The sequence below is a fragment of the Epinephelus lanceolatus genome, chromosome 11 (assembly GCF_041903045.1).
Source record: "Epinephelus lanceolatus isolate andai-2023 chromosome 11, ASM4190304v1, whole genome shotgun sequence".
NCBI classification, from domain to species: domain Eukaryota; kingdom Metazoa; phylum Chordata; class Actinopteri; order Perciformes; family Serranidae; genus Epinephelus; species Epinephelus lanceolatus.
The window spans coordinates 40836846-40860537 of NC_135744.1; the positions used below are offsets into that span (position 1 = coordinate 40836846).

The 23692-nt window shown below is 42.4% G+C and overlaps 1 protein-coding gene across 1 annotated transcript in view; it reads right to left on the reverse strand.

Moving 5' to 3' along the window:
• wwc1 (WW and C2 domain containing 1) overlaps positions 1-23692 on the reverse strand; it is a 71336-nt gene that overhangs the window by 12940 nt on the left and 34704 nt on the right. The window contains exons 7-19 of the mRNA XM_033643733.2: positions 20385-20531; positions 18422-18492; positions 17813-18058; positions 13047-13136; positions 9874-10562; positions 7073-7190; positions 6544-6714; positions 4694-4886; positions 3356-3496; positions 2768-2820; positions 1348-1531; positions 511-681; positions 265-357 (exon numbers count right to left, since the gene is read on the reverse strand). Of these exons, the coding sequence (XP_033499624.2) occupies positions 265-357; positions 511-681; positions 1348-1531; positions 2768-2820; positions 3356-3496; positions 4694-4886; positions 6544-6714; positions 7073-7190; positions 9874-10562; positions 13047-13136; positions 17813-18058; positions 18422-18492; positions 20385-20531 (2367 nt within the window). The remainder of the gene's footprint in view (positions 1-264; positions 358-510; positions 682-1347; positions 1532-2767; positions 2821-3355; positions 3497-4693; positions 4887-6543; positions 6715-7072; positions 7191-9873; positions 10563-13046; positions 13137-17812; positions 18059-18421; positions 18493-20384; positions 20532-23692) is intronic.

The window sequence follows — 23692 nt, forward strand, 5'->3', positions numbered from 1 at the left end:
TTACTGATTTTATGCCATGTGGGGAGGGAAAGACTAGCATGTCCCTGGTGGTTAAAGACACTGAGCTATGATTGGTTGTGATGTAGTGTAGATGTATAGTCTGTCATGTGATGCCAAGAGTAAACATGACACTATCATTGCCTAATCTGTCACAATAACCATCTCAAAAGAAAAATATTCTGTCTTGTGATGCATTAACTGCTCTAAATTGTTTTTGCCCCACAGAGAGAGAGACAGAGACAGAAGCGAGGAAGTTGATTGTACCTTCTTCATGCGCATGCTGCGTCTCTCCGAGGCGTTCCTGACAAATGGAGACTTCTTGGAGAGGGTGGAGCTGTCGCTGTCACTGCGGTTAATCTAGAAAGACAGAAGCAGGAGAGAGTGAAATATTAATCCATGAGCCACCCTCTACATTTGTAAAAATTTTAGGAGGGCAGAGTTAAAAGTGTGTTAATCTCTGTCTGACGTGCTGATATTTGACTGTATTGTGTACTTCTGCTGCTGAGTTACCCTGCAGATGTACTGGCTCTGAGGTCCAGGGGAGAAGGTCTTGGAGCGGATGATGGTGTTCCCCCTCATGAAGGGGTTCTGCTGGTGGACGTCGTGGCGGCGTTCCTTGGGTCGAACCACCGAGCAGTGGTGGGACGGCAACAAGTTATCCATGCTCGTCTCTTTGTTCACCTGGACAAAGAACACACAGTGATAACAATAAGAAGACGTAGCTGGATCAGGGGAACAGAGATAAAACATTCTAATAAGGGGAGCGTTTTTAATGTCTGACAGGAGGGAAAATTATATTAACTTCACCCCTTTAAGAAATCTGAAAGTGAAAGTTTCTTCAACTTTGCCAAAGACAGAACAAAGCATCAAAAAAGCAACAGCAGTGTGAAGATTTCCAAAGCTAAATTTAGCCATAAAATGCTTTCTTTAACTCAGTCAAAGACCATTTCATGTCTAAATTTCAGCGTTGATTGGAATAGCTGTGTTGACAAAAGACAAGAAGAGAGGAGAAAAAGAAGAAAGCACAACATGACAGCAGGACGAACAATTCTACTGTAGCTCATTTCCTGGTCCAGTGAGTGTTGAAATTTGCCTCTGTGCCTCTTTAATTTTCCTCTGTACGACTGTTAAATGTTGGTGGAAAATGGCTTTTTGATTCTACAGGACCGGCATGAACCTGAAATTCACCACACATTTTATTTCAGATAAAACATTTCCTTTCCACTGCTGCTGCATTGTTTCCCTAGTTGTCCAAAGAGAGAGAGGAAATGTCTTCCACAATCCTGTACGACAAGTAACATCCCTTCAGGCATGATCAATCATCAGCAGATAATCACAAAAAGTTACCTTTTCCGTGATGGCTGGTGATGGCGGGGGAGGTTTGGTCACCTTCTCCTCCTCTTCCTCCTCCTCCTCCTCTGCTTCCCATTGGCTGCTGTCAGGATAAAACTCGTCCTCTTCCTCCAGAGGCCCCACCCCCTCCACGCCATTTCCTTCTTCATCATCAAACATGTCCAGAGAGTCGCCGTGCCTGACAGTCAACAACATAGATGCAGTTAGAAGACGAAAGAGAGGAGGATACGATAAACTGATGTTACCTATGTGCAAACAGAGACAGAATTACAGTGTCCTTCTGTCTTATTTGTGCATGTTTAGTAGCCGCAAAAGCTGCAGAATCCTTTTGTGAATTTGGCCACGAGTCACCGTACAGTCTGCTAACAGGCAAACATTTAAAAGCCAAATGTAAAATAGGTCGTAAAGATTTCTACAATATAAAATGAAAGCTACAAATCTGTCTGTTTTGCCTCTGTCACATGAATAACAACAAAGAGAGACGTTGCAAACAAAGGATGATGACAAAGAAATACTGAGTGGTCTACTTCCTCCGTTGCTGTGAAAGACGGCAGGTGTTGCATGTGTGTGTTGCGGGCACCATGACCTCAGGACACCTGCTGATTGTCTGATTGTCGTAGGACCCAGGGAGGGGGAAAAAGGAGGTGTCATTGAAAGGACAGGGGGAGGTGTATCCGAAATTCAAGCGGCTTTATTTACAGTCTGAACCTGCCGGGTAACATTCTGTCTGTGTGTGTTTGTCACTCCACAAACACTCATGTGGTAACTGACTACTTTAGTTGTGCTGTGTGAGGGAGAGATCATCTCAGTGTGAAAATATGAGGCGTGCAAACAAAATTATTAACATCCTGTCACTAAAAAAAATAAAGCTTACAAGAATGTGCAGAAAGTAGTCTGATCCTTTAATTAAGTGTCTGATAAAACAATGTTAAAACCACTCCATACTCCACTTGAAGTATTAAATATGTCATAGATTGTTAATACTGATGTGTGAATGTGTTAGCACCACTTTACAAGAAGTATTAAGCAGCATAAAAAGTAAATACTGAAGTGCAAGTACCTTAAAATTGTATTAGGCACAGTACTTGAGTACTTTCCACTTTCCACCGCTAAGAATGTGCTGTATTTTATGTTATTTGCCCCAAAACAAAGTCCCTCACAGAGGAATACAGTGTCTGAACCAATAGAGCTGCAGTGAGGCTTCTAAATAAGGGAGGTTGTGGCTTGTTTTATAAAGCAGTTAGACTGTTCACTAAAACGATGATTAATATGCCGCGTGATGGCACCATAAGAGGCACTGATTTATGATGAAGAAAAAGGAGAAACAGTGGAGAGGACAGTGGATGGTCGAAACATGAGTGAAGAAGGGTATAAATTTAAAAATATTAGATGATGAAAAAGGAGAAACACTCACCACTCATCGTCCTCAGGAGCTCCGACTCTGCTGTCACTGCTGGAAACACGAGTCTGAAACACAGAACACACACACACACATCAGGACCAAACATCTGTAAGTTTACCATGTAGTTTAGAAGTGTTGTTATGTAACAGTACTTTAAACTGTTTTACTACCAGTCTAACAAGTAAACATATGTTTTAGTGTCACTTTTGTTGCTTTTGTCTGCTGTTTTCTGCATTTTATTAATAAGTACTCTGTTGATTTTCTCAGTCTCTTCTGCAGCCAACTCACTTTCTTCGCCCTAAAAATATGCTTGTTCCTGACACATGACAGTATTTTTCGGGGGCAGTAACATTCTTACACATTTCCTGTTTAATTCAAACCTCTTTCCAACCACTCATTTTAGCACAGAGGCAAAATCTAAATGTATCTCTGGATGAATAAAGAGGGAAACTGGCCTCACTAACAATAAGCAGGAGCAGGCTTTCTGTGTGATCTAACTATTTTCAATAATACTTATGGATGTCAGTCTGAAAGTCACAGTATCAGTTCGTGTGTGAAGCGACAGTCCACTGGGTGACAGTGTGTCCCCCTTTTCTGTACCCTGTCAGAGCCGCCGGCTGCTCTGCTCTCTTTGTCCTTGTTGTTGATCTCGGGCATGTAGACGCGACTCAGCAGGTTGTACCACTTGGTGCATCTCTCCTCCGAACAGCTGACATCAGCCAGGCTGATTTGGGCTCCCGCCTAGAAGTGAGGAGGAGGGGAGAGGTAAGATGGAGGGATGTAACGGCACCAGAAGACAGAAACATCTGGAACACCGCAGCTCATCGTACATCTGTTTGGAAATTTCCGCCCTTAACATTTTGGTTTTCTTACAGTGTTTGAAATAAAACCATCCAATGAGTCAGCACTGCCATGATAGTGTTTAAAGGTATACTATGCAGGATTTGGGAACAAGCTCGCCAGCAAAAGTGTAAGTAAAAGCCAACCCCAGATTGACTCTCGTTTGGCATTTCACCTCGCTATATTTGCATTTTTATTTGGCACTGTGTCTCTTGGATGCCTGCTGCTTTCAGTCTGGCACCTGGCCACCACCTTTTTATAAAGCCCCGAAATCACCTGAATGCTGTGGGAATACATGCCCAGAAATATCCCGAACACAGAGAATAAAAAGAAAATAAGAAAATCCTGCATAGCATATCTTTAATTAACCTGTAAGCATTTTCATCATTACATTACATCATACAACGCAACAAACACATTGCAGGCTTGATATATATTTGAACACAGCACATGCGTTTTGTCACAACACAAAAAGTGTTAAAAACATCACAGATATGTCTTTAATTATTCATTTTACGTGAAGCACTTTGAAAGTGTCTCTATTTTATGTCAATTTCTCTTTGATACTTTTGTTCCTCTTAAACTTTAAAAATTTAACTGAATTTCAAACACCTTGAAACTGCCTTTGTGCATGAATTGTGCTACTTTCCTTGTCTTTTCTGTTTTTTTCTCTGTTTAAATCAGTGTGATTTTAAATGTTGAATGAGATGCCATCTTAAGATACTTTTTTCCAGTAATCCATCTCTTAAATTGTTTTCCTGACTGCTTACAAGGTACTATAGCTATAATATATATGAGATAAAACACAGAACTGGTGCAAAACATCTGCTTTTATTGTTTGGGATTAATGTTGTTTTTGAGCTAATAAATTCTACTAAACATGAATACATTAACAATCTACAACAAAACATTTCTGTTCTGTCTTTGCATCTAGAATAGTTTTCATATTTTACTGTTTGGTGTGATATTACCTTCAAACTATTAAACACAATTAAATTTTAGGTGCAACACAATGAACATCAGAGGAAAAAAATGAAATAATCACCACATGTTCCCTGCACCCCCAAATATAAAACCAGGAAGGACAGTTCTACTAACCAGACACTCTTCATGGCCCGACTTGCTAGTGTTGCAGACGTCGACCCTCAAAGTCTTCTGCCTCAGTGCACTGTGGGATATCTGCATGCTAAACACCTCGTTGACCTCCACAACGTCCTGAGGCAGATGGCCACGGGTTCGGAAGAGGCAGCGGGTGGCCTCCAAGCAGGGCAGCACCGCTGAGCGCACATATCTGCAGGAGAAACAGTTGCCATGACGCTGTGTGGTCACACTGATGCTTTTACATGTTTCAACATGTCTGCTGATTTACTGTTGGTTTAAATATGTCTTTGCTGTTACTTTCTGAATGAATGTTGATGCTGTGGATCTTGGCAGAACATGTTGAGCCTACGGGTGAAGGTGCAGTCACACTAATTATAATCTTTATTTATTCAATCATTGAGATAAAGATCTCTTGTACATGAGGGCCTGAGCAGCAGCCACCGACAATCACACACATTCCTAGAGTATCAGGTTAGTCATCCTGGGATCTCCTCTGATGAAATGTAGTTTTAAATTTGAGAAAATTTAGGGAGGCAGCTTTAGAAGCAGACATGATGGTCGCACAATGTTTTTTTTCTGTCTTACAGAGAAAAACATGCTGTATTCACATATTTTTTGTGTCGGAACCCGATTAGGCCGGACCCACCAGGTATGGGCTAGACCGTAATTTTTCAACATTCTCCCAGGCGTGAATTGGGTCGGCTTCTCGCCTATTTCCCAGTGTTAAAGCACTGCGTTTCCAGATGAATTAACAAGCACTTAAGTTTCACTATCACCGTGCTTGGCACCCTGCTGCTCCATTTCCAGAGTACGCTCTGCTGCCCCAAGTGTGTTGTGCTCTAAACTGAACGATATACCCCAACAGCGCTTCCTCCCGTTTGTGCCAGAGTGACTATTTGCCAGTGCACACCATGTCAAAAATGTCTATTAACCCAAATAAAAAAATTAAGTTTACTTTAGCTTGAAAAATAATGTTTAAATTGTATTTAGTCCTAAACTGCAGCCATATGTAGGGCTCTGATCGGGCTTGGACAGAAACTTTGCAGGTTCATGTGGAGTCGGCCTTATTTTATCAGCCCGATCAACACTCTAGAGCAAATTTCCCAATATTTATAAGAGTCAACAACTTTTATATCTGTACAAATATGTTTAGGGATGTCAGGAAGATGTAAGATAAGAGTTAGTAGTTTGAGGTTTTATAGAGAACAACATGACAGGGAGACTGTGATCTAGAGAAGAGCCATATTCACACAGAAGTGTATCATCTGCGCGGAAACTGATCCTGTGCTGTTTGGAAATGGAGGAGTCATCACTTTAGCATGTGCCATCATCCTGTTTTTACAATAACATATTTACACTATGAGTGTGTGTCAGTTTGTTAGACTGTAGGCTAATGTGAACGCATCTTACAGGCTGATATAGTTTGTCAAAACTCTTAGTATTCAGATAAATAATAAGCATGTAGTAGCGTCATTAGCTTGCCCAAACACCACTTCTTCTAATGTACACATTTGGAGAACCCCCTCAGACATGCATCTGTCTACAGACGCATTACACATGCCAGGCTGCACGCAAAAAACAGGACACGCCTGAGGAAAAAGTAAACACAGTAAACTATTTACTCTACCTGTCTCTGTCTCACCCACACATGCATTATTTGTTGTAACTGTGCTTTGTCTTGTGTTTGATCTGAATATATAAACAGCTTATTGATATAAGCTTTCAGTTTCTCCTTCTAAACCAGGAGTCTCTGTTCTTTTACTCTTGTTTTTGTACAAGTGAGATACATTTACACCTGAATTACTCACTACACAAGCGTCATCTAATAAACAGAAGTAAGGACGTACATTTTCTGGTCAGCTGGCAGACACAGGGTGCTGCAGTTGGACAGCTGCATGACGTAGATGGTGAAGCGTTGGTCTCTGGACTCGTAGCGGAAGCCAAGCTGCACTTGAGAGCAGCCCAGCGCCAGCCTCTCCTCGTAGGAGCTCAGGAGGAGGTCTGCAGGGAGGCCCGGCCTGGAGGAAACACAACCACACAGACATTCATACTTCTGTGTAAAATATCATGTAAGCTCAGGCTTCAAATTGTAATGTTCAAACGCTGCGTAATAGCGATGTAATGACCACATTAAGGTATGGTGAAAGTGTGAAGACATGACACGTCTAATGTTTTCTCTGAGCAACTACAACTTTATAGAAAGTGTAGGATCAAAGATTCAAAAGTTCTTTAGGTAACATCTGTAGTGAAAAGCTTTGTGGTAAGACTTATAAAATATGGATCAGGAGAAAGCGATGTAATGTACAGGGCAAATCAAAGGACACCATCCTGGACGTTCATCTTACAAACTGTATTGTAGATAAAAGGTCTTTGTACCTGCGCTCTGAAGGCTCGTACACGCCGCTATCACCAGCCACCGACTCGTCAGACACAGCTGAGGTCACGCCGATCTTCTTTGGCCCCGCCCCCGTTCCTCGAAGCTGGGGAGCCGAGTCTGAAAACAACAGGAGGAGGAAAATATGATGAAGATATCACTAAATTTACAAAAGATTTTTTCTTGGAGCCTGCATGTCTTTGAGACCAGTGCAAAGCAAAATAACACAAATACTCATATACTCACAAAAACTGAACAAAACAAATAACTTGTAACTGTAAATACAATCAATCACATGACACAATGACAAGACCGAGCAAAAAAGAGACAGAGAAATAGAAATCAGATGATATAAACCAAATGAAATAACCTTGATGAGTGTGTAAGGTGAAGCAGAATCCAAACACTGTGTGTGTGTGCTGCTTAAAGTCCATGTGTGTGAAAAGCAAAGGCAAAAGAGGAGAAAAACATCTCACTTGTAATAAGTTCAGGAGACCATGAGGTGCTCTTGAAGATGAAAAAGCTTGTGACAGAAAACAAAACGCTCTTCAGGCACTCTCAGGCAGAGCAGGAAGAGAGGTGAGGCTGATCCGATAAAACACAGACCTCGACCTAACACGGCCTTCATTAAGGTGGAAATAATAATGCGCTTAACTATAATGAACGACTCTCTGAGCTTGAAAAACTCCCACAAATTATATCGCTGATCTTAAAACAAGGAGCACATGTGTAATCTGACTACAGAGGCAGGTCAACAGACAGCAGAGGACAGTAGAGTAGGTCAACCTCAGCGCATCAGCGGAGTATTGGTTGAATCACTGATACCGATTAAAACCCTCTGTCAACACCACACGCTTATAATGTGCTTGTTTTGTGCTATGACATGCAATTAGGTTATTGTGGCTTTGTTAATGTCTACAGTGTAAACAAGACAACACAGTCTGCCTTTGCAGAGGTGGCACACCATAGCAGAGGATGTCCCATTAAAAACCTGTCTTCAAATACACCCAGCAGCATTCTGTGTTCCTACAGGTACTGGTGATGAGAGGAAACACAACCAGTTTGAAGGCTGATTCTAAGAGACTGAACGACAATTAATACTCTTTTGTTCCCACTGTGGGAAGTCATCACAGCAGTCAGTCTTGTAGAATTGGAACAATGCTAAGTGGTACGCTAGAAAGCAATCTACCTGGAATGTGCACATACTTCACTGGGCATAGCAGTGCAATGCTGGATGACATCGCAATAGCTGCCAACACACTGGTTTAAATAATATAAAATGTCTGCTTTTTTTATAACACAATGCTACTGTTGATGCGATCACAGCCTCACTGGGCTGTAGTGCCAGCCTGTGTGGAGTTAAGAGCCCGGTAACATGTTCAGCCCTGGCAGCAGCGATGGAGAGTGAAAAGGAAACCAGACACCACGTCCACCTTTCACCTGAAGCTGCAATGAGAACCTGAGTCACGGCTGCAGCGGGCTCAAGGCCCAGTTCAAACTTCAAACTGACCCTGAATACATTCATTCACTCATTCATTTTCCAGCTTATCCTGTTAGGGGTCGTGGGGAGGGGGCTGGAGCCTATTCCAGCTGACACTGGGTAAGAGGTGGGGTCCACCTTGGACAGGCCACCAGACTTTTACATGGCTGACCCCTTCATACAATTCAGTTTTAATTCAGCTCAGGGACAACTTAAATTTCCTAGATATATCATTTCAGATGTCCAACACGACGTATAAGCATTTATAAATCTAATTAGAAATCACAGAAAAAAGACGCTACCCATAACTGCAGAACCTGCCTGAAAATCATCATGTTTTAAGGATCCTTCAGTATCAAAGAACTTCACCGCTATTAGCTAATTCAGCATACTTTTAATATGTTGCTTTGTCCAACCAAAAGGCAAAAATCTCGAGTTTACCATGATATAAAACAGACAGTGTTCACGCTTTTTTGCTTAATATAAAATGGTTGTTTTTAAAAACTGATGTTTTCTGTCGATCTACTTATTTAATTCATTTTAATTTCACACCAAATTCAGTTCCATTACTCTATTTTTTACTCTGTTTACCTCACTATATACTAACAGGTATTATAAATGTTAAAACCACCTGAAATGCATTTCAAACATGAGTTCAAACAGCACACACACAATGGTGACCGGGCAGCTGTAATCCAACACCCTCCCAACCTTCACCTCCTCTCTCTTCATTCGTCCCACCAACAATCAGGTTTCACACACAGTATTACATTTCTCATCACACACACAGCGAAGAGGAGGAAGATTCCTGGTATCCTGCTTTCCAATAAAGCTGGAGTGTCTTCTATGACGTCTAGTGTAACAGAGATAAAGGTGTTACATCACCAGGATCTCTGCCATCTCTCCTCTCTCTCTCCCTCTTATTGCTGCTCATCTAATTGCAGATAATTCATCACGACAATCGTTCTCGTGTTATTAACTGGGATTATCATTTGGGTTGTTACCCTGCAGCCCTGCTGAGTGATTATTGCCAGCATGGTTTTATTGCTGTCAATATGTGACGTTATTGCTTTGAAGACTCTGAGCCACTCACAAGTTAAATGACAAATCACACTAAATCACACAACATGACAATGTGTCTGTGCACAAGATCAGCTCCTTATAGAGATGATTTTTCCCAGTTTGGTGTGAAAGAATCAAACTGGTCTGCACAGAGCTCTAACCTCAACATCATCCAACACCTCTGGGATGAACTGAAACTTGGAGTGTGAGAACATTTTGGATGAAGAAGACAGAATAAAGGAGCAAAAGCTTCCTGTTTACCTTTGACCTCCTCTCCCAGCGTGGTGTTGTGGTTCTGCTTCTCCTCCAGCCCCCCGGGACCCCCGAGCTCCTCCTGCCTCTGCTCCTGAGAGTCCAGGCTGAGCTCCAGTTCTGCTAGCCTGCTGTGGAGCTCCAGATCCAGGCTTAACCCACCAGGCCCTGTTTGGCCTGTGAATGTCTCTCCAGACAGGAAACTAGTGTCTGTGACCATCGGCGAGCACGGCGGAGACAGCGAGGAAAGAGACGACCGCGGGGATAAAGAGCTCATGGAGCGAGGGGTTTCTGACAGTCTGAGCGCCTGTATCCTGGACGACCCCGATTCCACTCCGACACCACTGCCTCCTCCTGCGCCTCCTCCAGCAGAGCACCCCACATCTCCTCCCACCCCGACTGCTTTGCTCCCAGGCCTCTCAGCGTCCCTTCCTCCGGAGCCTGTCACCACTTCATGTTCGTGTATGGTGGTGATGGAGCTGGAGGGGCGGTAGCCTCCCTGGCCGCCCTCCTGCAGGAGGCTGTCCAGCTTGTTCTGAAAGTCCGGGTCGGCCAGTTCGGGCTGCTCTAGGTAAATGTCAGTGAAGCTGAGGGAGGAGGAGGAGCCCATGCTGGAGGTGGTGGCCAGTGAGCCGCGGCTGGACGTTAGAGAGCCCCGACTGCTGCCAGACGAACAGGACAGCGTGCTCGCCGACAGGCTGGAAGAGAAAGAGACAGTTATGATCTGAGATGAAACAACTGCAATTTAATAGAAGATTTCTCCTGTTCCTTAACTGTTATACTGTTAATCATAACAGTCAGTAATGTTCCCAGCAGTGGCACAGAAAACAGCTGTGATTTTGAGTATAGAATTTGGCTGATGACTGCAACATGGACTTGAAACAATTTAGAAAAGGATCTTTCAGACCCAGTCTCACCTTAATAGCATTGCTAAAATATAATAACTTGCCCTACATATAGGGTTTCTGCAGGGTTTCCATGTTAAATTTAAGACATCTTCATAATACAGTATAGAACAAAATTTTACTCTCCTTTGATGATACCCAGCCTCCTTACCACTGTAGTTAGCAGTAGTTACAATCCCACTTTTAGTTTATAGGCATATAATGTCTCCTGACAGCCAACAACCAGATACAAAAACAGTTAAAAACTAACATCACAACCCACAGCAGGCAGGAGAAATTATTATTATTGCTTCTGGAAATTAATTTCAATGCTTTTCAAGACTCTTTAAGGCCTGCAGATACACGACACAGCCGAAATTCTGTTTAAAAACAAACCCTAAGGTACTGTAACTACTTCCTTAAATGTCTCTGAAGAATCCCTGATGATCTGAGGGGGATTTCAGGTTTTAAAAAAAAAAAATCATTTCATAGTTTGAAAAAACAACTGTAAATTTCAATAATTCACAAAATGACACAAAGAAGAGAGGGCTCGGAGGGAGTTTGGGGGATGACAGCTGAGGTAGCGAGGGAACAGTGACACTGAGTCTTCGGGCAAGAAGAGGGAAGAAAATTCAGATGAAAAAGAAAAGAAGCTGCATGGTGTGTAGAGCTGGAAGCAACACTGCAGGCAGACTTCTGTCATTCACAGAGACTCTGTTTGCCACTTTCCTCTCATCTCATATTCCTTTCCCTTTCTGGTCTCGTCCATCCTTTCCTGCCTGCACACTCTTCTCTATTGTCCCCAAATATGTTTGAGAATACGTGACTGAAGATGTCTTGCCTCCTGTCTCTGCGTGTATGTCATTATCCATCAGCTAGAGAGCATAACTGTACACATTAGAAGCATTAAAGTGCTGCGTGCCCCGCTGTCAGTCACCAAAAAGCAAGATTTTGCAGGTCCTGATGATGCAAGATGACAAATGTGTCATTGTGAGCATTTTAGCATAATACCATTAGCAGTACAGCCTCACAGGGCCACTAGCATGGCTGCGGAGTCTTGTTCCACATGACGCATACGGTTGTCAAAATTTAACAGTGCAAAGCTTTTACTAGGTCTCAGAGTGCAGCTGAAAATCAACGTATGAACCTGTTATAAACAAATTCCAACAATTTTCTAATTTACTATGTTTTACGTCTTTAATAAAGCACATTATATAACTTTTATGAAAGTGTTATATAAATGAACTTGTCTTGCCACAAGTTGTTTTTTGTTTCGTTTCATATCACTGAGCCCAGCAGGCAAATGTTCAACACCACTTAAAAGCTTCAAACCAAACTGAGGACCTAAAATACACCTTCAGTATTGGTCTTAAGGGACTACTTTCAGGAGGAAAGTGGAGTCATTTTCTTCCTCCTCTCTGTCTGTCCTCTACTCTCATCTCATTTCCTTTGACTCCCCACTCCTCATCACCTCAGCCCTCCTGTAACTCTGTAAGAACAGCTCTCTAATTAAAGCAGGGAGGCTCGTTAGCGCAGACAGAGAAAAGTTCCCAACCCAGCCCGGGGAGACTTTTGATGTCCATCAGACCAGCAAGACAGACGGGATGAGCGAGCCATGAGATGAGAACAGAAACAGAGAGAGGGCGAGCAACTAGCCCGAGGAGGACACAGAGACGACCGACAACCTCTCAGATTATCAATGTTCGACTCAAAATGCGAGACTGTTAAATATTAAACGATTCCGAAACAAGCGCAGCTCTTACAGCTGCCTTGCGTCATCTCATAAAAATGTAATTCCTGGGGATGTTTCTGGGTTGGGCTGGAAAATTTGATTTGTGGCGAGATCATGACTGAAATCAAAAAGACGAGGAGAACAAAATGGCTTTCATCTTCGGCTAATGTTTGGTCATTAAATGTTAAATACTCCCATCACGCCACATTTCTCAACTTCCCCTTCACTTCAAAGCGCTGCTCTCTTTGACTGCCTGCTTTGAATCTGATGACTAAATAATCCCTCTTCAGTGAATCATCTGATGGCCGACAACCTTGTATGAAATATGTTGAACTAAAGATGCCTGATGGAAATGTGTTGAATCTGGAGCATCCCTGAGCTTTTAGTCTGCGCCTTTAATCCCACATTTTCCTTCGTAAACTGTCTCTACTTTACTGAAGATGAAAGTTCAGCCTGGGCTTCTAAAACTACCTGAACTTTAACCTTATTCTACTCTTAATTTTTTACAAGGATGGTTCAAGGTCAGAGAAATAACTTGGTGAGTACAATGGTATTATTACTGATACCTTTTGAGCTGAGTATGTAGTGATGAGGCCAGTCGAACCATCTCCTCCAGCTCTCTGACCAGCTTGTTCCTCTTACAGTGAAGTCGCAACCTGCAATGACAAAAAAATGACTTGGTAAACAAACAAACAAACATAAGTGGTATGGTTGTTTTTCAATCAGCTACAGGCCTGCGGGTGGAAAGTCACATCGTAATCTAATCAATTAAATCTTCTTAAAAGAGGTTGAACATGAGTCATCTTCACATTTTAGGGAAATAAAAAAAATAACTGAACTCTCTTGCAGCGCTGGAGCTGTGAGCACTTGAAAAAAGCAAACAAATATGACACAACGGCAGCGATGCGTTCGGGTATTGTGAGCAGCTGCTTTGTGTTCAGGTGACAGCGGCGTCAATTGTGTGAATGAGCTTTGTTTGGAGAAAACCAGTCCATTAACAGCTGTTACGATGATTCATGCTTTGAGTGGAAACAGGCCAAAGAGAGGAGAAGCCTTTGATCGGGTTACAGATTGCTGCTGGTGTTGGTGTGTGCGTGTGTGTGTGTGTGTGTGTGTGTGTGTGTTCATGTTAAATTATCTTTGTGGCCGTGTTTCCTGTCTAGTTCTTCTATACTGTTCATCCAGTATGTCTTTGCTTTTCTAAAGCTGGTGAGATGTGTGCAGTGAACTATGGCTGTTTATCAAACCTTAAAGGGATAGTGCACCCAAAAATGAAAATTCTCACCCAATGAGGCTAAAAACAGAGTTCCAATAACGTTTTTCCAAACAACTTTTTATGTCGGGGCTTCGGGACACTTGGATCACTACAGACGAGCAGTATGGAGATATTTTGTGGTTTCAATTATGTGTTTTTGGACGTTTGAATCTGGGGTGCTGTCAGCCTCCATTAGGTGGAGTTGTGTTGCTACCTCCTCTCCCCTTGGATCTCTGCAAGTGATGTGAGGACTCTAAAACTTCACCTGAGTCTCCAGTGGCATATGGGTGAGTAGATAATGGCTGAATTTACATTTTTGGGTGCACTATCCCTTTAAGCGATCAAAATGTGTCTGTAGCACAAAGAATCTAAAAATGTCAAGTACTAAAAGCTGGCGTCAGATGTCTTGTCAGATTCAGGATTTTGTTTACTTATGCTCTGATCTGATACTTCCTCTTTTAAATGAATATATCATTAGTGCTAGGCTGTGTTCTCATTAGGCATTGAAGCATTTACTCTAGAGAACTTTGGCTTCCTTTGTTAAATGAAAGAAAATAACAAACAAAAATTTCAATTAATAACCAGGTCCACTGTGTCCATAGTAACTGAGAACTGACCTGAGGTGCAATCTAAGCCAGGCCCCAAATTATATTCAGTCTAACTGGGTTAAGTAGGGTCCCACTGTCACAGGTTTCAGCTCTGTGTGTGAATTGGGCCACATGTTTCTGTCCGAACAGAATATGAACCTGAATCCGAGAGAGTAGTAACAGAGACCGACCTGAACCCAGCATGCATTCTGTTTTTTATGTCCAAACCCGACCTGAGCCTGGAGCCATTAATACAAGGAAAACACTCTGCTTCTCTGTTGCTGCTGAAACATGCAGGTGACCCTCTTCACACTGCCTTCTATTTGCTTGAGTCACTTTGACGGGGAAATGGAAAGACAATATAGCAAGGAAGCGGATATTAACTGGGAAGAAAGCATGAAGCAGTGAGAGCCATGTCATGTAGGACAAACCTGACCCCAACCATAACCTCATTTGTAAATATTAACCTAAACCTGACCTGGCCTGTCAATTTGGTCAGGCGAGGGTTAGATATCCACTCTAGTGTAAATACAGGGTATCTGCAGGTTTCAGTAAGTTAAATTTAAGACTTTTTAAGACCTTTTTAATGCCACCTTGAATGGAATTTAAGACCGAAAAAACTATAAATATAAGCAATGGTTGGGGGATCCCGCTGTACTATAACCAGTGCTTAATTTGTAAAATTAGAAGTGGGGGAACACTTTTTTAAGCGGCACCCGAGCCACTTCACTGCGCAACTCCAAATGGAATGGTTGTGACATCCAGTGTTGTCACGGTACCAAAATTGGGACCCACAGTATGATACCAGTGAAAGTATCACGGTTCTGAGTAGTATCATGATACCACAGCAAAAATGAGGCAGATGTGCCTTTTGTCATTTATAAAAAGATAAATAACTTTTCTATAATACATCAATGATATTTCAGTGGAATAAATGACTTATTGACTTATTCATAGAAAAACAGCATCAATAAGTGATGAACATAGGGGGGATCAAAATAAAATAAATAAATAAAATAAAAATCAACCAGCCACCCTCCTCCCCTGACAAGTAAAGAACAGTCCCTTCATAAGAACAGTCCCTAAAGTGCGGTGAGGTTTGTGGACCGTTACCTGCCACAGAGAGAAATGTGAATGGCAGTCATGACGCCAACAAAAGAGGAAATTAGGCTACTGGACCTGGGGTCGGATTTCTCTGTCACCGCCGGTTATTTTGCGCCGCAGAGCCGCCGTAGGCTATTTGACCACCGTATTCCTGTCTGTGACCCCCGTTCAACCCACAACCAGCAGGATTCACCTTTCGTTTCTGCTGCTGGTTGAAATCTGTACTTGCACAGCGTGCTGAATGATTTATTTTGCTGGCACAAAACTATTTTTAGTCGCAAATGCAAGTAAAATGCTCGCACGTAGAGCTCTGTGGAAAACAAATCACTGCTGACAAGTAAAAAGTCATAAATAATAACTTTCACTGCTCAAAGATACTCACATGTCTGGAAAACAAACCACTACAGCAGCATATTGAGTGCCAGGTGGCCAGCGCGCGCCATTAAGCCCTTTTCACACAGAGCGCGCAAAGCGCAGACCTCCGCCGACGAACCCATTCATTGTGTATGTGCTACTGCCAGCGCGCACCGTTATTACGGCGCATGAATACTCACAGAAAAGTGCCGCGAGAATAAAAAAAAGAAAAGAAAGAAAGTCAGATTAAATATTCCTTCCGCAACAATTTTAAGACCTTTGAGTAATGAATTTAAGACCAATTTAAGACATTTCTAATGAATTTTCAGGCCTTACTTTTAGATACATGAATTTAAGACTTTTCAAGACTTTTAAAGGATCCGCGGGTACCCTGAAATATATCAGATTAACAAGTGCCTCCAAGCAGACTGTGTATCTGCACTGAACCTGTGGAGCATCATTATCATCACAACATAAAAATAAGTTGAGGCAGAAGGACATTTATCGCCCAACTGCAGTTCAGATCAGGTCTAGTTATCCTCTCACCTATTCAGACCAGAATCTGACCCTCTCAGGTCTCTTTCACATTATGTCTCAAATTTTCATCAACCAGTGACACTTGTGGGTTGTGTCACAAAATGTTTATGGCAATGTGTCAGGAAGTTTCACACTGCATTTAAAACTTTTTCAATCATACTAAAAGCAAGTTTTCTGTGAAAGTTTGGGGTTTGATTTTACAAAAACATACACCAAGAAACACATCCATGCAGAAGTTTTCATTTATTTTACCTGACTGGAGCTCTTTACAGGAGTGTGTGGGTGTTTTCAGACTGACATCTGCATCCCTCTTCGGCTAGCATTGCAACATATTTTTAGAGAAGGGCAACATTTGACATTCTCATTATGACCTACCACACAATGCTTTAGCGGAGCTATGCCAAACTTCAAGCTGAGTGGAGGTCTAATTGGCCAGAATACCTGATAATACCTGCGCGGCAGTGTGAAGTCTCCAAAAACCTCCAAAACAAATTAAAGACTCAAAGAACCTGATTCAGTGAATTTGACATCTTCACAACCTGCAGACATTTAATACGTGAGTGTGCATATTTCTTGTGTCAGTGTCAGTGTGTGTGTGTGTGTGTGTGTGTGTGTGTGTGTGTGTGTGTGTGATGCGTAGGTGGACTACAAGAGGTTTCTTTTGTGGCCAGGCTCTGCAGCCTCTCGGGTTACAGGAACAGGAGATGAGACACAAAGAGAGACTGAGCTCAGGTAGAGTCTGACCTGAACACCGAACAACAAGAGTCCTGTTAGAGCAGGAGAGGAGGGGAGAGGAGGGGAGAGGAGGGGGCGTGCAGGATCTTGGTGGTTCTGGTTTGCTGCCTGCTGCCATTTAAGAAAAGAGAAAGTGGTACACAAGGAGGAGAGCAGGAACAGAAAGGATGTGGAGGTATAGAAGATTTTTTAAACGAATAGTGAAGGGGGTGAATAAGAGGAGAGGAGAGGAGAGGAGAGGCATTTTATAGACCAACAACTAACCAAATAATCCAAAATATAATCGACACATTAATCGACAATGAAAACAATCTTCAGTTGTAGCCCTACAGGACAGGAGAGGCGAGGGGAGGAGACAAGAAGAGGAGAGAAGAAGACTGCCAGGTTCATCTCTAACTCTTAATAATCATCAGGGAGGTTTGACGTCTCCAAAGGCCAAAGGAGTCAAACAGAAATAGAAGGTCAGTGGTTTCATCGGGAGACGAGACATTAATGGCCACAGTTACAGACATCACACTGCTGTCATCACCTGCTCTAACCTTCACCATGACACTGTTCTCACCAGCTTTAGACATGCAGTAAAAAGCAGACGGACTGGTCCAGCTGTTCTTCACTTTCAGTGTCAGCTAATGTCAGACAGAAACCTTTTTCCTGTCCTCCCTTTTAGTGGGTTATTATTATTTGTATGTTTACATTTATGTGCAGATTTTGATTAATAAACTTATTCAATATTCTCCAGAGACCCCACACACACACACACCTCTCAGTCAAAGCCTTGCTCTGGTTGTCTCTGGCAGCCTGCAGGTCTCTCTCCAGCCGTTTCTTCTCAGACTCCAGCTTCTCTGCGTCGTTGGGCTGCAGGCGTTGGCGGGGGCTGACGTACTGCAGCTCCTTCAGCAGCTCCTCCTTCTCGTTAATGAGGATGAGGCGATCTCGTTCCGGGTCCAGCAGCCCCGGCCAGGCCTCGCTGTCCAGTTTGGCAATCTGGACCTCGATGGTGGCGATCCTGAGAGAGGGAGAGGTAGAGAATGAGGGTCAGCTTAATTAACAGCTGACTTGTACTACACAGATCAACCTGATAAACTTCTGATATTCAAGCCATTAATTCAATCTCTGGCAAAGAAAAGTATATCAAAGTTAAATCTTTCCTACATGCTACATGCTCAGTGACATTTGTCTATTATTGCTTCTATTTCCAGATGTTCTCATTCCATGTGCCAGTACTTAAGTGGTGGATAAGTCAGCTAGTACTTTTGCAGCTCCTCAAATGACACAACAAATTCATGCAAGACTAAAAAACAGTGAACATAAAAGTTGCATTATAAAAGGCACACACACACACACTAACACACAGACAAGTCATGTCTACCTTCTCTTGGCCTCCTCGTACTTCAGACTCAGACGAACCTTCTCTGCCAGTTTGTTGGTGCTGGTCATGAACTGAATACAAACAGAATATTGACACATGATGGCTGTGACACACATCAATATATTAACTCACAGTCAGATCCTTTACTTAACTAAAAGTGCACGCACAACATTGTAAAACTTTTCAATTACAAGTCGTCCTGCATCTTAAAGGGAAATTTCGGTTTATTTCAACCTGTCTCCTATCGTCCTAAATTTGTTTCAAGTGACTAGTGACATAAAAATAATAGTTAACATGTTAGCTGTTAGCCTAGATACAGCCGGGGCGCATAGTAGCGTCAGACCTGTTAAAACGTAAGTGAACGGGCAACCTTCAAGTGCAAAGTTAGTCCACTAAACAAGCTTTTTTCCCACAAAGACCGCCTCATATCGTTAGGATAAATGTCAGAGAACATATAGAAAACGACATGTAAACGTGTTGTCTTACCTTACCGGTGTGCTGCCATGTTTGTTTACCATTTAGCTCTGCTTTCCAAAGCGCGGCTGAAATATCGCGAGAACAAGCAGCGATCTCATACCGTGCCTGAAATCTTGCAAGAACAAGCAGCAACAGCTGGAAGGCAGAACCGGACAGTAGCCTGAAAAGTTCATTCATTTATTTTATGAAAGATTTAAAGAATAATGGCTGACTTTTTGCCAGACTTCGACTCTGTGGAGGAGGAATTTGATTTTGTAGAGTTTGATGGCCGCCCTTATTTATTTGAGCCAGAATACACTGACGAAGAGCTTCGTGAAACTGAAGAACGGAGGAGGAGAGAGAGAGAGAGAGGTGCAACAGGTAGAGGACGAGAGAGGAGGAATGGCTGCTGCAAGGCTGCGTAGCTCTGGAGATTGGTGGTGTACCTGTGAATGCTGTGCCCCAGTGCCCACAGAAGAGGAATGCCTCTGTTGCAAGGAATGGGACCGGTTGCAGCCTTATTTTCAAGGTCTGGATGTGACCGAGGACGAGACACCTCCACCTGGAGTAGTATCCAGCTGGGGTTTATCTAGAGCTCGCGAGATTTATTTCGGTCACGCTTTGGAAAGCAGAGCTAAATGGTAAATAAACATGGCAGCACACCGGTAAGGTAAGACAACACGTTTACATGTCATTTTCTATATGTTCTCTGACATTTATCCTAACGATATGAGGCGGTCTTTGTGGAAAAAAAGCTTGTTTAGTGGACTAACTTTGCACTTGAAGGTTGCCCGTTCACTTACGTTTTAACAGGTCTGATGCTACTATGCGCCCCGGCTGTATCTAGGCTAACGGCTCACTTGAAACAAATTTAGGACGATAGGAGACAGGTTGAAATAAACCGAAATTTCCCTTTAAATCATATGTGAGTAAAAGTAGGGAAGTGTTATCAGCAAAATGTACGTGTTTTGCAGTAAAATGTTCCCTCACTGTCCCCATATTATTTTATATGACATTATTAGATTGTTAATACTGATGTATCAATGTGTACGCAGCATTTAACTGTAGGTGGAGTTTTTTTTAACTACTTCATACTGAATACAATTAGCTAGTTTAGTCTAGTTGTTCTTAACCTATGAGACAGCTGTATTAGAATGTTTCATAATGATTAAGTAAATGAATTAAATCAGCCAATATCTGATAAAATAAACCAACAACCCTAAAAATCTTTCTGTCCTAATATCTTTGCTTTACACTTGGAAAAACACTGATACCAAGCCCAGTTTTTGAAAGGTCGACTGGTCGTCCATCTCTGTCAACTCTCAGGAAACTGTCCCAAGGTTAAACATATGCTAGACTGTTCCATGTTGTCGCCATCTTTGACCTGTCTGACAATATTTAATTTCGTGCTGACTTCTGCAGCCCAGACCAAGACCCAGACTGTTTGGCATCTTCTAATGCTGTAACTGGCAAAAAGGTGAAACTGAGATCCTGGCTGCGGACTCACCTCAGCAGGGATGTCAGTCTGCGAGCCGGCGTCCGAGTAGAGCCGAGGGATGGACAGCTCCGAGTTGGCGAGCGAGGGACTGCTGCCCCACAGCTCCTGCTGGGAGCCCGAGTCCAGCTGGAAACCGTCCTTCAACGCTGCGAGTTTCTGGATGAAAAGAAGAGACAAAAAAAAGGTCTGCTGGAGATTACATGAATCAAAACATGAATGATCAGCGGGGAGAAACTGGGACACTGCAGCAGGAAACTACTCATGGAATAAAAATAGGATGTGATTAAGGACAGGGAGAAAGATTATTACGTAAAGTGACATTAAAACATTTTAAACAGGGAGCAAATCAAGACGTGACACTATCAAGAATAAGACTGAATACAATGGGACGATGGGGCAACATCCATCTTGTATTAATTGCACCTGAAACGGTCAATTGTTTTTGAATCAAACATTTTGTCCATTACACTCCAACCATTTATCTGATCATCGAGGAACTGAAGCTTCCAGGAATCAACTATAAAGCGAAGTTTATTCGACTCACTGTACAAAGGCATTCAGTGAGAGCTGCTCAGGGCAAAGAGCATCTGCAAAATGACAAAACTGTGAAGTGTAACAGACTGCCTCCTCTGTGTTTGCTGCATGTTTCCTATTGGTTACAGTGATGCAGCAGTGGCGGTGAAGGCTGCCGCAGTCATTCTTTCATCTTTACAGCCATGATGAATATCTTATATGACTCTGCAGCTGGTTTTGAAGCCTGCTTAGGAATGCACCTTATCTTTGCTTCTCAGATGGGGCAAAAAAATAACATACCACCTCTGTGATAAGTGGCGTTTACGCACTTTAATGATGCAGCTTCTCAACTGACTCTCAGTTTCAGACTTTTCTTTGTCTCTTCCTGGGTCTTGATTTAGCAACATTTCAGCATTCAGGCTACACATGGCTGTTATACTGAATGGCAGCCCCCGAGCGGCAGTCAGAGAAAAGTGTTTTGATTTATAGTTGAAAGATTTCATTACCCAAAAATCATATACTGAGTGCTTCATCAGACCTGCCTTTCCTCTTAGGGCTCTGGAAAAAAAACGACCAAACAGGTTCAGCTGATGCAGTTTTCTCTGAGTGAAGCATCTGCTGAACGATTCGGAGATCATTTTCACACTCAATTTATCAATCCACATACTCTAAATTTAAAGGTATAGTATGCAGGAATGTTGCTCTCTGTTTGTAATGTTCACCAGTGACAGTAAAAATAATGTAAAAGTAAAATCAAACCCCAGATTTTCTCTCATCTGTCACTTTGCCTCGCTATATTTGCATTTTTTTTTTTTTCTGGTGCTGTGTCTCTTGGATGCCTGCTGCTTACCGTCTGGCACCCAGTCGCTACCTTTTTATAAAGTCCCAACCTCAGCTGAGCGCTGTGGGGGTTACACACCCATGAGTACAGAAAATAAGAACATACAAGTAGAGAGCTGAGTCTGCAGAAAAATACACCACCACACACTTCTAGTGGGTCAGAAGTGATGACTGAGATATACATTGTTTTATAGAAAAATCCTAATATGTCCAAAACCCAAAGATATTCAGATTATTATCACATAAGATGAACAAAAGCTGCACAATTAAGATTATAGAACTACAAAATGTTTGGTATTTTATACTTGAAAATTGACTGAGACTATTAATCTCGATTATAAGATTTTCTGTTGACCGACTAATCAATTGTCTGTTTCAGCTCCAAACTGTTGCTGTTAATAAGATCTCTTAATAAGAATACACCTCTCACCATTTCTCTAGTTGTCATCTCTCTAAATTAAAGTATTTCAGCATTAATTGTGTAAGAAACATACTCACAGCCACGCAAACATACACAGATACACAGCACAGGGACACACACACACACACACACACACACACACACACACACACACACACACATATATGTGAACAGACAATCTCACAGACACACAAACTGAGCTGTCAGTTGCAGATGGTAAGGGGGAGGGAGTGGGAGAGATGGGAGAGAGCGGGAGGCAGAGGGGAGTCCGCGGAGCAGATTATGTATTATTGAACACACTCTCTTCCCTCTACCTCCAAACCAATATCAGCCCAACGAATCTGCAGCCAGACCTGCCTTATTATACCTGATGTTCTTAATTTATATGTATGTATGGGGGTGTGCGTTGGAGTATTGTCCACACTGAGGCAGACTCCAAAATGCTCAATTTTTTAATAGAAGACTTGCAGACATTAGTTGCTCTACCTTTTCCACTGTTTAATATGCTGTGCAGACGTGTTTGTGCCTGGAGCATCAAAGAACATCTGCACAGTTAAGAGGCATAAAATCCAAAATTAAACACAGAAGCATTATAATGGTGATTTATGGTTTATTAACAAACTAGAAACAATTAATTGTTGTTTGCCTGTTGTTGCATGACAGCCAAAAAACATATATCAAACAGATTTCACGTTCGGCTCTATTCCCCTCATACCCTCAGCCTGCGAACTCCAAGTCCCATCATGCAACTTTAATACACACTGCAGCCATGGTAGAAATATGGAGTGAAGGCTGCACTGCGATGCTGTCACACGCAATGAAGGAAGGTGGCAAAGCAGAGGAGGGCTGGGAGGTAAGAAGCTGGGTGGAAACAGTTTTTGTATGTGGCAGACAGAAGTACAGAGGAGGAGAGAATAAGATTGTCATTCATGCAAGTGAAGTATATTGGAATTTGAGGTCCCCATGCAATCTGACAGAAGTTGAGTAGTTTACAAAATAATTTGGAATCGAATATCTTTGGGTTTTAGACTGTTGGTCAGACAAAACTAGACATTATAAGATGTTATTTGGGCTCTAGGATGGGATGTTTTAAAGGCAAAATAATTCACCAAGAAACAAAAGACAAAGTTGCAAATCAAAATAATACCGAGCTGCACCCTACATTCGTCACTTCTTTTGCAAACTCAGGCTAGGGGCTGTCTGAGATACAATGTCACCTGAAATATCAGCACTGACAGAAATAAAGACTGACAGCCCACGGATGCAGCTCCTAACTTTCCCACTCGGAGGTACTCCAGAGTTTATTCCACAAGAGCTACAAAGGAAATGAAACCTCATAGTTGATAAATGTCGCCGCCATCAGCAAAATTGTTTTCACTTTCCAGAAAAACTCATCTCAAACTGAGCCTCGCAAGCACAGCCCTCATCCTCTGCTGAGCGAACTCGACAGGCTGTCATCACAACGACTGAGGCGCGACACTAAAACACCACCTGCCTCCCTGCAGCTTCAGCTACACTGAGTCACTAAATCTGCTTTAGTGCA